Here is a 13,805-nt window from a genome sequence, read left to right on the forward strand (position 1 = left end):
AAGAGAAAGAAAACAGAGGAAAGTGTTTGGTTCTCTCTTAATCTTCAACAAGAAACTAACCATGATCTAAAAAAGCTTCTTCTTTTCAAGTATTGCTTCAAGTTTATTAAGCTCAAGCTTTACACCCTATGATCAATAGCATAATAGGGAGTACCATTAAAGAGTTGCAGAACCTATTCTATGATGTTATTTTAAAAGTAATTGGTCAATCTTCTCTTTTCTAGCAATGGACTCCCAGTCTTTGGCTGCCATTTCGGTTTTCCAGTTAAGGTTGATGAGCATGAATTTTGGTGTTTCCTCGATTAGATGCGATTGAGATACCTATACCAACTTATATCTTAAAATGGCAATGCAAGCCATGGGTGTCATCATTTCAGTCTCCTTCAAGATTCATCGTCACGTACTCAAGTTTTAGGGATATACATTGGCTAGCTGTTGATAGTGAAGGAGAATAAGAAATTATTTAGGCATTCTTGTTACAAACCAATGATTTGGTCCAAATAGCAGGATAAATTTTATCTCGCATTTTAGTCTTTAAATCTATAAGCGATAGATAGAGAATCTGTAAAATATAAACTGACATTAACAAGTCTAAAAGATTTGCATTATCAAATTCGTTCCCTTAAATCAAAATCTCATAGTAACTCATCAAAAGTAGCGAAAACAGATACATAGGTTTAAATGCAGAGTTGTAGTGCAGACAATGAAATGGTCGTACTTGAAGGACTTCTAAATCGACTTTTCTCTTAAGCCACAAGAGTGCTTGCTGTTGTAGACTCACTGCAACAGTAAGAACAAAAATGTGTCAAACTTCAGAATAAATCAAGATCTTTGTAAACTGGTAAATGTTCAACTACTTACTACTTCCAGACGGGTGGGAGCTTCTTGGTCTTCTTGTAGTAACGAGCAAGCCGGTGGATTCTGCTCTCTACAAGAATCAACCTAAATTTGGAGTCCTTGTCTTTCCTGTTCCTCTCAAGGTGCTTGCGGATGGCAACAGCTTTCTTGATCAGGTGATACAGATCCTCAGGAATCTCAGGTGCAAGACCTTGGGAGAGAAGAATTACAAAAGCTCTATAAGTTAGATTGAATGTTAAATTACAAAAAAATAAGAAAACAAATAAGTAAGGAGACTGAATAGTACCATGAGCTTTCAAGATTCTCAAAATCTTGCTCCCAGTTACACTTTTCACTTGTGGAATTCCGTGAGAATCACGAAGAATGACACCAATCTGTGACGGGGTCAAACCCTTTTTTGCAAACTTGCAAATGGACTCATCAACCTAGGTTGATCATCAAAACAAAAAATCCGGACCAATCAGCGAAACACATTAGTCACAAAAATAAGTCAAGACACCACATATTAAGAGACTGGAGACTAATCAAAACATCACAATTACATAGACTAATCAACTCACAGATAAGACTAATTAAACCGAACTATCACAACGAGATCAAAACTTGATAGATCTTTCCTATAACAGATTTACTTAATCTTACCAACCATTTGTTAATATCACCACATTAAGAGTACAAACTTAACAAACAAACAGAAACAAATAAACAAAAAGCCACCATTTACAAATTTCAAATGCAGATGATTTCTTAACTCCGAATTTCCTAACCAAATTAGAAGCAACCAAAGAGTAAAGTCTACGAATCTTACATCCTGAGGGGTTGTCTTCAGCCAGCTCGGGGATGAACGCTTGTACGGCAGAGCAGATGCCGAGATACCCTTACTACAGAACACAAAACAGATGCAACAAAATGTAAGAGAACAAGTTTTTCAAATCGATACTCAAAATCAGATAGGAGAAGAGAAACGAACAGACGAACCCTCTACTGTGCATTCGACCCATGACTGCGACGGCGAAGAGATCTTCCTTACACTGAGATGTGTTCTTCTTCGGTTTCTTCCGGCTGGCGACTGCGCTCAAGGAGTAATCAAAAACCCTAAATGGCTCCTTTATATATATCGTATCTTCGCTAAGTGACTCAGGTCATTTTGTTCCGAGAGCTATTATGGGCCTTTGTTGTTTATATATAGGCCCATTATAACTAAAGAGGCTTGAAACACTTTTGACCCAATAGAAGAAGAAGTATAAACACATACTGTAAATAACTGACACCGTTTCACTAGTAGTGAAATATGTAGACTGGAGAGGAGATTCCAGTCGTAAATAGTTAGCATTTATTTTTTGTTTTGATAATTCGTATTTTAGTATACAACTTTGTGACTTGGGCTGAGCATTGTGTAATTTTAACTTTGAAACTATATCATCACTATTCTATATATAGGAAAACTTGGATATATAATCCAACAATTCTGATTAAAGTCTAATCATCAACAATCTACAAAGAGAGAATTTGTTAACAAATCAAACTTTACTATGTTTTAAACAAACGGGGAAGAAGACCTAGCTAAATTGGGTACCGCAATACCGGTTCATAAAGTTGCTAGACACGATATGGTGATAACCGTCAACCAAACAATCACATTACGTTACATCACACAGTTCCAGAAGACTACTCAATTAGAACATGAATGATATACACATTTTAAAACAAAACAATAACAAAATTCGAGTCAACAGCATTAAATTTGTTGCACAACCATAGTCAATAGACCAAGAGAATAATCAATATATTTCGTTAGAATTAAAAGGCTAGTATCTAAAATAAAGCTTGACTGCTTGAGAATGATCAAACAAACAAAGAAAAGAGAGAATGAAGGACACGTGAGAAGTGAGTTAAACAAATGTCAACGCGAAGTCCATTTCCTCAAAGCCAAACCACACCCATTTATTAACCTAACTGCCTAACCGTCTTTATCATCACCTTCCTTCTCCCTCAGCTTCCCCTTTTATATACAAACCCTAATTTCTTCTCTCTAAAGCAAAACCATTTCCTCTGTAAAACTAAACTAAATACGATCATGAAGCTCGTCTGGTCACCGGAAACAGCCTCTAACGCTTACATCCACACCGTTAGATCCGTAAGAATCCTCCTCTAGTTCAATATGGTGCATTTTGTACATCATCTTTTTATTCTTTTGATAATATATATGTTTGTGCATCATCTTCAAATTGTATGTCATCGAAGAAATCTTGACTTCGTATAAGAATTTCAATTTTATAGCTACTATATAGTCTTTCAATCCCTGTTTAAAAGTGTATATGGTTCTTGTTTACTCGATCTTGATGTATATGAACTCAAATCTTGATCTTAATTATTATATATGTGTGGCTTTGAAGTGTAAAAGCTACAAAGAATCGAGCGTGGCGGAGTTTTTATCGGCTACGGCGGCGGGATGGAACACGAGGCTGATCGTTGAGACTTGGTCACGTGGAGATCCGATCGCAACCAGCGTCGGGCTCGCCGTCGCGGCCATACACACACGTGGAAGACACGTGTGCATAGTTCCTGACGAGGAGTCGAGGTCTGAGTACGAGGCGGTGATGAAAAGAGCCGTTAGGAGTGAATCAACGGAGGTGATGGTTGGAGAATCGGCGGAGGACGTGGTGGAGAGAATCTCCGGCGTGGATTTCATGGTGGTTGATTCGAAACGCCGCGAGTTCGTCAAGGCGTTGGGGTTGGCGAAAACGAGCAAAATGGGCGCCGTTTTGGTGTGCAAAAACGCCACGCAGAAATCTATCCCTTGGTTTAAATGGCACGGTGTTTTGAGACGAGGCACACGTGTCGTGAGATCGGTGTACTTACCCGTTGGGAGAGGATTAGATATCGCACACGTGGGAACCAGTGCTGGTGTTGGTAATGATTTGAAAAAGCTTCCTAGCCGTTGGATTAAACACATTGATCCTCAATCTGGAGAGGAACACTTGTTTAAGCTTTAAGCAAAACATGCAATGTATTTTTCCTAAATTTCTAATCATGTTGATACATATAAAAGAATCTGGCCAAGTCAACAACGTGTGATGATGATTGATGATATGTTTTCAATTGTATAGCTTCCTTTTGTTTCGACATTTTCTCCCTAAATTACTCATTCGAATTAGGACAAGAGTTACACTCCCAAGAGAAGTGGTGTGGACTTGGTTTTAGACTTTCTTGATGTAATGGGATTAATACCATAATTTGTTGTAATCTCAGGTAATTACATAAATTAATCGTTTGTGCTTACGGACCTAATTACAAGTTTACAACGGTTAACCGGAATAACTTAAAAAAAACAAAAACATGAATCCACCATTTAAACTAAAAATAATAAGAAGCAGTTTATGGTGAATTTTTTTTTTATGTTACATTGTCAACTGATCAGTGTAATCTTTTTTTGTTCGTGTGTTTCTCTCTTTGACCTTCATAATATTCGTCTGTAATTTTGAAAAATATTGTTGACTAGTTTATCTATTTATAGGTTCTGTAATTTTGAAATACTACAATATTTAGGGGGTATTAGCTTAAATCTAATTTTCTAGTAAAATATCTCACGCCTAATCAAAAAAAATGGTTCGTACACGTGTCTAACAGTGAAAACCACAAATTATTTTGTTTTGAAGATAATTTTATATTTTACACATAAAACAATCTGAGGTGTAATATATAACTTTAGTTTATTTAGAAGTAAAAAAAAAAAAAAATTAGCTTAAATGAAGATTTGTTTCCTTCGTAAAAAACAAGTGTCCTATTAGACTAACTTTCATATATGTTTTAATGTTTTCCCAAATTTAAAGGTCAAAGACTCCAGAAAAAAGTAAATAAATTAAATAGCTTAGATAAGATACTTAAAACTTTTTTTTTTTTTTGCTAAGAGGATACTTAAAACTATTAAATCAATTTAAACAAAATTAATTAGGCTCTTCAACTTTTGGTTTAGACAAGAAATTTTCATAACAACAGTCTCCATTTTCTTGTCTCTCTCAAAGTTTATTCCATTTCTCTTCCATGTCTATATGATTCCCATGTCAGATTGCATTAGATCTTCTCTATTCTACGATGGAGACTCCACTATTATCACCATCCTCGTCGCCACCATCGCCGGCATCATCATCAAATGCAAGATCAGTCAGACGACGTTTGTTGGCACCATCATCATCTGAAGCAAGAGGAAACAGGATCGGATATCCGAATGGGCATGACATCGACTGGATAAGTGCACTTCCAGATGAGCTATTGGAAAAGATCCTTTCGAATCTACCCTTTAAGTCTGCTGTGAAAACAAGTTCTTTGTCTAGGCGGTGGTTGCACTTGTGGAAACATATGCTTCAATTATGTATGGACATGAGATTTATCATGGAAGGAAATGCCACACGAGATGTTGACCAAGTTTCTAGGCTTCTCGCGGAGTCCATGACCAAGGTTTGTTGAGTTTTCCCTTCTCCAATCCTTTACTCTCGCATAGGGTTTCAATTTAATATTTTTCTTTTGTGAAGTTGAAAGAATACACATATAGATCGACCTATATATAAACTGATGTTTGAATAAATTTTATAAATCTTTTGAAGTTGTGTGGTGAAAGAAATGTCCTACACATTCGATGAATTCAAACGTATTTAGATAAGCTGACGTGAGAAAGAAATTATAGATGACAAACTACCTCTTAGACACACTTGTTGATGTTTGGTGAAAATATATATAGCATTATTACACTGCCAAATAATCTTATCATCTAATGTATTACATAACGGTTTCTCGCGGTAAATAACTAGTTTAACGGTTTTTACGCGCCAATATCTTGTAGTGAAAAATCGTTATCTAATACAATAATTCATAAGTTAGATTGTATAGTGATAACTATTTAGTATTTAAGAGTGTATAGTGAATGAAAATTAAACAATATAGGATTTAGTTTATTCCATGTATATATATCTTTAAGTATAAATATATGATTATAACACTTTACAAGTAATTTAAAAATTTCTAATTAATTTGTGTTCTGCAGACTATAAACAATCACCGTGGCCGCGTAGAGAGCTGCACACTCGGCCATTTTGTGTTCCAATGTGAAGATGGTACGCTCGATAGGTGGATCCGAACAGTGACTCGTGTGAAACATACCAAAGAGCTTATACTTGTGAACTATATTGGACGTTGCATGTGGCCTATAGGTGGATACAATACGCTCAAGGTGTCCCCAAGGACATTCTCTCATCAAAGCCTCACTTCACTGTCAATTACTCGATACAATTTAACAGAGACAGAGGCCTTCAAAAGTTGTGGCAATCTTAAGACCCTTAAGCTTCTTGACATCATTGCCGATGTTAGTATCCTTAACAGGATTATAAGAAATTGCTCCTCTCTTGAGATGCTTGTGTTGCACATCACATCCCTGAGCAAACGCGGTGTATTGAAGATCAGGAACAAGAATTTAGAGGTCTTCCAAGTGGCTTGCCCTACTTGGATAGATAAAGTGAAAGTGAATGCAACTCGTTTGGAGATTCTGGACATCAAATATATCTATTGTGATATATTTAACTTCATCCTTGATGCTCCTAAGATCCGGTTTAATAGGAATTATTGGGATGGTGAGATTTACCCTCACATGAGCTACAATATTTCAAGTCTCGCTGAGGTACACATATTATAAGCAACTACGTTTTGGATATTTTGTGAAATAATTTATTAATCATATAGTTTTAATATGTTTGTTGTATATATATTTGTCAGGAGAAAAAAAGAGCTTGGTTTGAGGTTATGGTGACTCAATGTTTTGATAGGGTACGGACTGGATCTTTATCCGTGAGAGTAGACGTGACCAAGCCGAAAGAAGTCGAGATCTTGAAGGAGGTCTTACTTTTTTGGCGTCAGGAAATGAAGGAGCTGGAGATCATATTCAAGGTACACATTTACTTCATGGTTTTATTCTATGTGGATAAATAAATGTTGATCAGGTTTTGCTCATTCGTATGTCATATGCATACATATTTGACTTTTCAGAACGGCAATGCTCCTAGAGCAGAGGGTGAATCTTCTTCTATCAATGGTGTAAACCCGTTTCCAGATGCTTACTTCCGGGTTTCTAAGATGTGGCTGTACAATTTCGATGGTTCGAATGAAGAGGAGTTTGCCTTAGCGTCACGTTTTGTGACACAAGGAACAGTGACCGATAAGTTGATGATAGAGACATCGACGTATCCACCAATGAAGAAGTTAATAACAGAAGCAAAAGTTGCCAAGCTAATGGAACTTTCTCAAGGTAACTGTGATCTTACTATTGAATCTTTTTGATGATGAGTTCTGGTTCGAATCTATCCATTGATACTCTTTCCTTTATTGCTTTGAGGACTTTTATGCTTTAAAATTTCAAGAACTGTGTGTTTAATTTGGTATTGGTTCTGTATTTTAAAGTTTGAGAGATTTGGATATTTGGATATTTTGATGTTTTATTAGAACTATTTGATTTGGATATTACCTCATTCTTTAATATTGTGTTTCTGTTTTGGTCAATGCTTTTCAGAAGGGATTATGTAATAATTGCAGGACAAAACTAAGTTGCATAAAGTTGATTCAAACAAATCATTCGTTTCTACATTTATAACAAGATCATATATATGAACTATTTGAAGAATATGAACATATATGTGGCCAACAAAGCTAACTTGTAATCTTGGTCATTTTAGAAACCCACAATTTAATGATGATTCCGTAGGAAGACATCTACACTGCCTAAAGTGAAACATCAATCTTCATGTTAGTAGATTTCTCCTTGAAATGCCAACTTCCTCTGTTTTCTAAGTATTGCTGTTTTACATGGGATGATGATGATGATCAAAGTCATCTTCTTCAGAAGCTACTGGGAATCAAAGTCGGGTTTCGAAGGGTATTCAAGTCCCTGCAGCTCCGGCATTCGCCTTAGATCTTCTTCTGTATATCCTGGGATGAACCAGTATCTCTTATCCATTCCAAATACCTATACAATGGAACCCCAAACGTGAGGGAGAGAAGAAAACTTATAACTTCCAAGGCACATTCAGATGGAAGGAGGAATTAAGCCATTGGCTTTAACTAACTAACCTGTTCAAAGTTTTTCTTTTTACCGAGGTCATACCGCCACTTTGTACTGGTTTTCTTCTCATATGCCTGTTCACAACTCAACACCAGGAAAAATTCATGAGAAAGAGACTTCTTTCTTGGGATGTTCTAAGAAAAGTGAAGACCCAAATTCTCATTAGAGCAAAGAAAGCTAAAAGCTTAAGCCATGGGGAATGAACCAAAAATGTAAAGAGTCTAAAACCTATATTTTCACTCGAAAGCTCGAAGCTACAGCAAATGGGATTCACCGGAGGTGTAAGGAGACAAAACATCTAAAATGACCAGAAATTACCTCTATCGTTGTAGTATTACCAGCTACCAATGAAATGTGCATGATCAAGAAACCCATCACGCTCAAAGCAAAGGCCAAGTTTAAAACTGTCGAATGATGAAACAACGTGAGATTGATTAATAAACTGAAAACACACCAAATACCATATATAGATAGTATACGGACATCCAAAACATACCAAATGCAAGAAAAGTGGTGGCAAGAGTTCCTGGGGTTCCAGGTATTTCTTCATCACTAAAGAACGCAATGAAGTGCGGCATTAGAACCAAAGTCACAAGGCTCGTCTCTAAGAATGTGTAGAACTGCATTTGAACATTATAAAACACACAAATGTTGTGACAAGAGTAGCAGATTACAAGCTAAAGATGGAATATAATTAGTGCTAAGAAAAAACATACTTACCAAGAAAAGAAGAAAATACTTATAATTCAGTGCTCCTACACAGTTAACAACCCAAACACAATGGTGATCCATCTTCAACACACACCGACCACCTGGATTGAATCGATTTCACAACAATTTTCAGTTTCAAGACTCTACTATATATATGGTACAGAAGAGAAGAATCTCTTACAAACAGAACAATGATGACAACGGGAAGGTTTTAGTTGATTGCACTTCCTACAAAACCGAACTCTTGGGTTTGAAGAATCGGGCTGTAAACCAACGAACTCCAAACTGTTTAACGGATCAGATTCACCTCTTTCTTCATCAGTAGATGGTCTCCAGTTTGGAGGCACAGCACCAGGATCAGTAAAAACAACAGAGAAGTAGCTCCACAAAAGCATTGCCAGCTGCAGCAAATGAAAACACATACTTGGCTAAATTCACAAAACTTCCATCTAAAAGAGAACAACATTTCACATCTAAAGCAACAAAAGAAGAGGAGAAGATAATAAAAACATAACTTTGTTGACCAAATCGACTAAAGCAATAAGCTGTGATCGAGAGATTGAATTGGCGAAGATATTTACTTACAAGGAAATGGAAGAGGATTAGGATAGTAAGAGCAGCAAGAGAATCAAGGCCACCTTGAGCTAGTGCTGCAGGACCATAGTTAGTCAAAACGACGGCGTAGTAAGTAACACCGACAACACCAAGAACCAAAAGGATCATGATCGATCCAAGACCTCGTAAGGCCGTGCAGAATTTGAATATGTTCCAGGCCATTGCTGTACCAGATCTATGCATAGTCTCAAAGCAACGATCGATTACAGATGTTAAAAGAACAGCCTTTTTTTGGGATCTCCTTGAGGGTTGATTTCGTGATACTTGAGTCAGAGGAAAGACGCGTAGTCAAAGAAGATAATTCAAGGCCAAAGAAGTGTGTTTCTGGGGAAATTTTGAAAAGGTCTTTAAACCTTTCCTTAGGGCTTCTAAATCTGGGACAAAAAAAAAATCAGAAAGAAATCAAATGAGAGTGAAACAGAGACCCCATGGACGAGGAATGATGATGGACTATGAAGATGGTGGGGAGCTTTGAAGAATGAGACTTTTTCTCCTTCTTGGATTCGTTTTTCCCTTTTGGAGCTAACAAGAAATTTCAGACCGAACTTAAGATTTGTAGTTTAATGACTTTGGGTTAATCAAAGTCTTTCAGAAGCCCAAAACTGTTTTAATAACATGGTTTTTTACTACCGGCGTCTATTATGTGATTTTGGTAATTTCCCCGATTGGACCAAACCGATATTTCCCTTAAATGATTTAGTGAGGGGAAAACGACAAATGGAAAAAAAAAGAAAAAAAATAGGAACGCCCACCGTGGGGCTCGAACCCACGACCACAAGGTTAAGAGCCTTGCGCTCTACCAACTGAGCTAGACGGGCTTGTTGTTCAATTATCTAACTAGTAAGTTATTTTCGAATGCTAATCGGATATGAGTTTGTCATGTCTCGCAAGAAAGAAATTGACTAATAAGATAGTAAGGTTCACATGAAACAATGCCAATAAATTCTCTAGGCCTTGGTCCATAATATGATTCAATGTGAAGTTGTGTCACACTGCTTTAAAATTTAATATAAGTGGCTGACTAAAGTTCTTTATGTTATTGGGCTTCTGAACATAAAACTCGTTTGGGCCAATAATAGATGGATATTAGTAAGCCCTTTAAAAGTTGAACAAAGTTGTTCTTCTTCTTCCTACTCCAAAGACTAAAGACGAACCTGAGCGTACAGTGAAGATGGCTTCCATGGCGTCACCGACTACTTGCTTGTACCACCACAAATGCCGGAGAAAACTTGGTTCCTATCCCCGTCTTATACGAGCCTCGATTCCAGATAATTCAGATGACAAACATCCCAAGCTAATTAGTCGAAGGTACTCTCTCTCTCTGACATGTGAGACTCTGTTTATCACCGAACCAACTCACCAAGTATCTAATTTTGAAATTGCTGTGAAATTGGAAGAGAGATCATTCTTAGAAGCAGTGAATTAGCTATGATCGGAGCTATATTCCAGCTCAGGTACGTTTTCTTCGACGGGATTCTACAATCTACGGCTCAGGTGTTATGATGGTTTTAAGACAACATTGATGATGACTGATGTGATGAATGTGTTGTGATTGGTTTAAGTGGGAAAAAACCAGATTATCTCGGAGTACAAAAGAACGAGAGATTGGCTCTATGTCCTGCCACTAATAACTGTATCTCCACTTCAGAGAATATCAGTGATCGAGTGCATTATGCTCCACCATGGTAAAATCAAGAGCTTTGTCTTCATATTTCGCTCTTCTTCTTTTAAAGTAGTTGTTCATCTAATACTGTTGCTGCGTGTCCTGGTGTTGGCAGGAACTATAATGAAGGAAGGAAAACACCTGTGAGAAGAGAAGTTGCAATGAAAGAGCTTCTTAATGTGGTATGAACCTTTAGACATGAACCTAAAATCTTAAGCATTATAAGTTTTTGATAATCCCCCCGTAGTTACAGCGGTTCAATGACCATTTTTGCAGATCAAGTCGGTGAAACCTGACAAATTTACCCCTCGGATTGTGGAAAAGAAGGATGATTATGTTCACGTGGAATATGAAAGTCCAATCTTAGGGGTAAGTAAATTAAAGCTTTCTATTGTTTCTCTGTCGACCAACATTGCCAACGAAATTGGACAAACTATGATTCTTTTGGCAGTTGGTAGATGATGTTGAATTCTTGTTTTCTCCTGGGAAGAACTCAACAGTGGAGTATCGATCTGCATCCCGTAAAGGGAACTTCGACTTTGATGTGAATAGAAAGCGAATCAAGGTAATGAACTTGACTGCCGAAATATCTCTGTTATTGCCACTGGCTAAACAGCTTATCTGCTTAATTATTTTTCTCATTTTTTATACGTGGAGGCATTGCGACAAGAGCTGGAGAAGAAGGGGTGGGTATCCGAGAACAGCTTCTGATTAAGGACACAAAGGAGTTTCCAGATTCTAATCTTGTCTAAATTTAACTTCGTAATGCAATGCCCTATGTAAAAACATTGCAATAAATGAGAGAAATAGTGTTTGAACACATGGACTTCAGTGATTCATACAAAAGGAAACACAGTTTTGGAGAAACTTCAGATACGAGTCATGATTTTAACTGTGAAGTATCAGATCCAACAGCAGTTCATACGAGTTCTACAACTCTGGAAGCCTAATGTTGAAGTGACAAATAACAAAACAGAAGGACATGGTTGGCTAAATGCACGGAAGGAGCTTAGTCTTTCCTCAGGTCCATGAGTTCAGTCTTGATGCCATCGGCCTTAAGTATCATAATCTCAAGCTTGTCTCCCTATTGCAGCAAAAAAATTCCACAAATCATTAGTCAGAACAAATAATTAAGAAAGATGAAGTAGTTGTGCACCATTGATGTCAGGGATATAAACTAAGCAAATCTTTTGGTAATATCTTGACTAAATGTAAATGATATGAACACGTAGGGCAAATGAAGACACAAACAGGGCAACTTACAGTGTAGATATCCCTCTCTGTGGCAGATGCGAAAACAGTTTTAACCAAGTCAACTGCTTCGGCTTCTGAAAGGGGTGTGTTCGAATCCTACATGGTGGAAAAAGACAACTAAGTAAGCAACTGAATGATTAAGTTTTATGCTTTACAATGCATAACGCCAAAGCACGATTAAAATATCAACAAACCTGTTTAGGTAGCAGCAGAGGACTTGGAGATTTGAGCTGGTTGTCAAGGAAAGGCATGATGAGTGTGGAACCAGAACCTTGAGCACCGTATCCAACTCTCTCATATGATCCAACAGCATCGTAAGTAAAGACACACCCTTTTCCTGAATATAATCAAGAATAAAGATCACACAATGTACCTCTTCTATAGTCACATCATAACAAAGAAAAGAAGAGGAAAATTTTACCTTCTTCGTCAAGACCTCCTAGAACATTAAATGCATAATAGGGGAAAAACCGCTTGAAATAAAGCGTGTTGGAGAGAAGCTGGGCCATTGCAGGACAGCTCATCTGCTTGTTATGCTGATGTTGATAGATCTGCAGGACACCAAACACAGAGAACTCTTACACAAGTCCTTATATCCTTAGAAATATATATCTGATATGCAAACTGCAGAGGATGATACATATTTGATCAAATGACAAAAGGAAACCTCACCAAGTGTCTGGATTTAAGAACCTTCTGCAATGCTTTCACATCAGCCTGAAAGCCAGAGGAAGACAACACAGCTTTGTCTGCTCTGGAAAAGTTAAAAGAAGACAACAACTTAACAAGAGTCTTGCAAGTTAAATGAGATGAAAAAACCCCAAAAATTCTATCTCAGGTTGCATAATCCAAAGAACTACACACATTGTAAACATAAGTAATATGAACACAAGTCAGCGAAGTGATTACAGAATCGAAGAATAATCAATGTAATTACAAAGTCCTATACTAGAGATACACTATACACAGCTCAAAAGTAAAAAATTCATACGTAGTATTCCATTCCATCCAAATATATAACCATTTTCAGCCAGATCTACGAATAATAGATTGAAAAAACCCAGAAAAGTTGCAAAAACCCTAATAATCTACAGGAAAGCCCAAAATTGAAGTATTGCCGGCACTGAAAATTACTCCGCAGAAGAATTGAAAAGTGAGGAATTTGACAGAACAAGAGTGGGTACTTACAGTTTATGGATTTTTGAGTAATCGCGACTAAGAATACTGTAACCAGTAGACATACGAGTATCGGCGGCGATAACGCAGTAATCCGATCCAGCGATGGCCACACATGTTCTGAATAAAAACAAAACGATTAGATACATAGCAGTAAATCAAATCACAAAGGCTCAAATAGCAAATTAGAAGAAAGAAGACGACACTAAGCGAAGAAACTCATAAGGTTGATTAATAAAGGTCACAAGATCCGTACCCTCCATTGTTATCGTAAGGAGACCAGTTCGCGTGCTGCTTAGTCATGGTGGATTTGAGAGAGAAGCTTAGAGCTAGGGCTTAGAAGAATCGAAAATGGCAGAGGAATAGCTTTCCGGGTTTGTGTTTTTGATGTCAAAGAAACTTCGGATCTTAGCTCTGGCTTTG

The 13,805-nt window shown here is 37.2% G+C and overlaps 6 protein-coding genes and 1 non-coding gene across 7 annotated transcripts; 3 read left to right on the top strand and 4 right to left on the bottom strand.

Annotated features, from left to right (window-relative positions):
• Positions 1 to 561: 561 nt before the first annotated feature.
• LOC17885593 (40S ribosomal protein S13-1) lies at positions 562 to 1,951 on the bottom strand. Its single transcript, XM_023782551.1, has 5 exons — positions 1,837 to 1,951; positions 1,667 to 1,739; positions 1,145 to 1,283; positions 862 to 1,048; positions 562 to 780 (listed from the first exon to the last, which is right to left on the bottom strand). Exons 1-5 carry the CDS (start codon positions 1,857 to 1,859, stop codon positions 747 to 749), a joined length of 456 nt encoding a protein of 151 aa, XP_023638319.1. The 5' UTR covers positions 1,860 to 1,951; the 3' UTR covers positions 562 to 746.
• Positions 1,952 to 2,868: 917 nt separating this feature from the next.
• Positions 2,869 to 3,986, top strand: LOC17885386. Its single transcript, XM_006292724.2, has 2 exons — positions 2,869 to 2,995; positions 3,255 to 3,986. The coding sequence occupies exons 1-2, from the start codon at positions 2,936 to 2,938 to the stop codon at positions 3,852 to 3,854; spliced, it is 660 nt and encodes a 219-aa protein (XP_006292786.1). The 5' UTR covers positions 2,869 to 2,935; the 3' UTR covers positions 3,855 to 3,986.
• A 967-nt stretch (positions 3,987 to 4,953) lies between these two features.
• On the top strand, positions 4,954 to 7,383 carry LOC17885834 (F-box protein At3g60790). The gene is made up of 4 exons (XM_006293158.2): positions 4,954 to 5,316; positions 5,900 to 6,529; positions 6,625 to 6,795; positions 6,895 to 7,383. The coding sequence occupies exons 1-4, from the start codon at positions 4,954 to 4,956 to the stop codon at positions 7,183 to 7,185; spliced, it is 1,455 nt and encodes a 484-aa protein (XP_006293220.1). The 3' UTR covers positions 7,186 to 7,383.
• A 48-nt stretch (positions 7,384 to 7,431) lies between these two features.
• LOC17886956 (probable protein S-acyltransferase 14) lies at positions 7,432 to 9,813 on the bottom strand. Its single transcript, XM_006291490.2, has 7 exons — positions 9,260 to 9,813; positions 8,856 to 9,075; positions 8,684 to 8,775; positions 8,460 to 8,583; positions 8,282 to 8,367; positions 7,972 to 8,037; positions 7,432 to 7,867 (listed from the first exon to the last, which is right to left on the bottom strand). Exons 1-7 carry the CDS (start codon positions 9,470 to 9,472, stop codon positions 7,748 to 7,750), a joined length of 921 nt encoding a protein of 306 aa, XP_006291552.1. The 5' UTR covers positions 9,473 to 9,813; the 3' UTR covers positions 7,432 to 7,747.
• Positions 9,814 to 10,034: 221 nt separating this feature from the next.
• Positions 10,035 to 10,107, bottom strand: TRNAK-CUU. The gene has a single exon. It is a non-coding gene; the product is annotated as a tRNA-Lys (tRNA).
• A 330-nt stretch (positions 10,108 to 10,437) lies between these two features.
• LOC17885643 lies at positions 10,438 to 11,772 on the top strand. Its single transcript, XM_023782265.1, has 7 exons — positions 10,438 to 10,597; positions 10,687 to 10,743; positions 10,852 to 10,974; positions 11,068 to 11,134; positions 11,229 to 11,321; positions 11,404 to 11,517; positions 11,610 to 11,772. Exons 1-7 carry the CDS (start codon positions 10,461 to 10,463, stop codon positions 11,661 to 11,663), a joined length of 645 nt encoding a protein of 214 aa, XP_023638033.1. The 5' UTR covers positions 10,438 to 10,460; the 3' UTR covers positions 11,664 to 11,772.
• Positions 11,749 to 13,796, bottom strand: LOC17886336 (proteasome subunit beta type-1). Its single transcript, XM_006291748.2, has 7 exons — positions 13,639 to 13,796; positions 13,395 to 13,502; positions 12,879 to 12,960; positions 12,628 to 12,757; positions 12,401 to 12,543; positions 12,216 to 12,302; positions 11,749 to 12,036 (listed from the first exon to the last, which is right to left on the bottom strand). The coding sequence occupies exons 1-7, from the start codon at positions 13,683 to 13,685 to the stop codon at positions 11,962 to 11,964; spliced, it is 672 nt and encodes a 223-aa protein (XP_006291810.1). The 5' UTR covers positions 13,686 to 13,796; the 3' UTR covers positions 11,749 to 11,961.
• Between the last annotated feature and the right edge of the window lie 9 nt (positions 13,797 to 13,805).

The sequence above is a fragment of the Capsella rubella genome, unplaced genomic scaffold (genome assembly GCF_000375325.1).
Source record: "Capsella rubella cultivar Monte Gargano unplaced genomic scaffold, Caprub1_0 scaffold_5, whole genome shotgun sequence".
Taxonomy (NCBI): domain Eukaryota; kingdom Viridiplantae; phylum Streptophyta; class Magnoliopsida; order Brassicales; family Brassicaceae; genus Capsella; species Capsella rubella.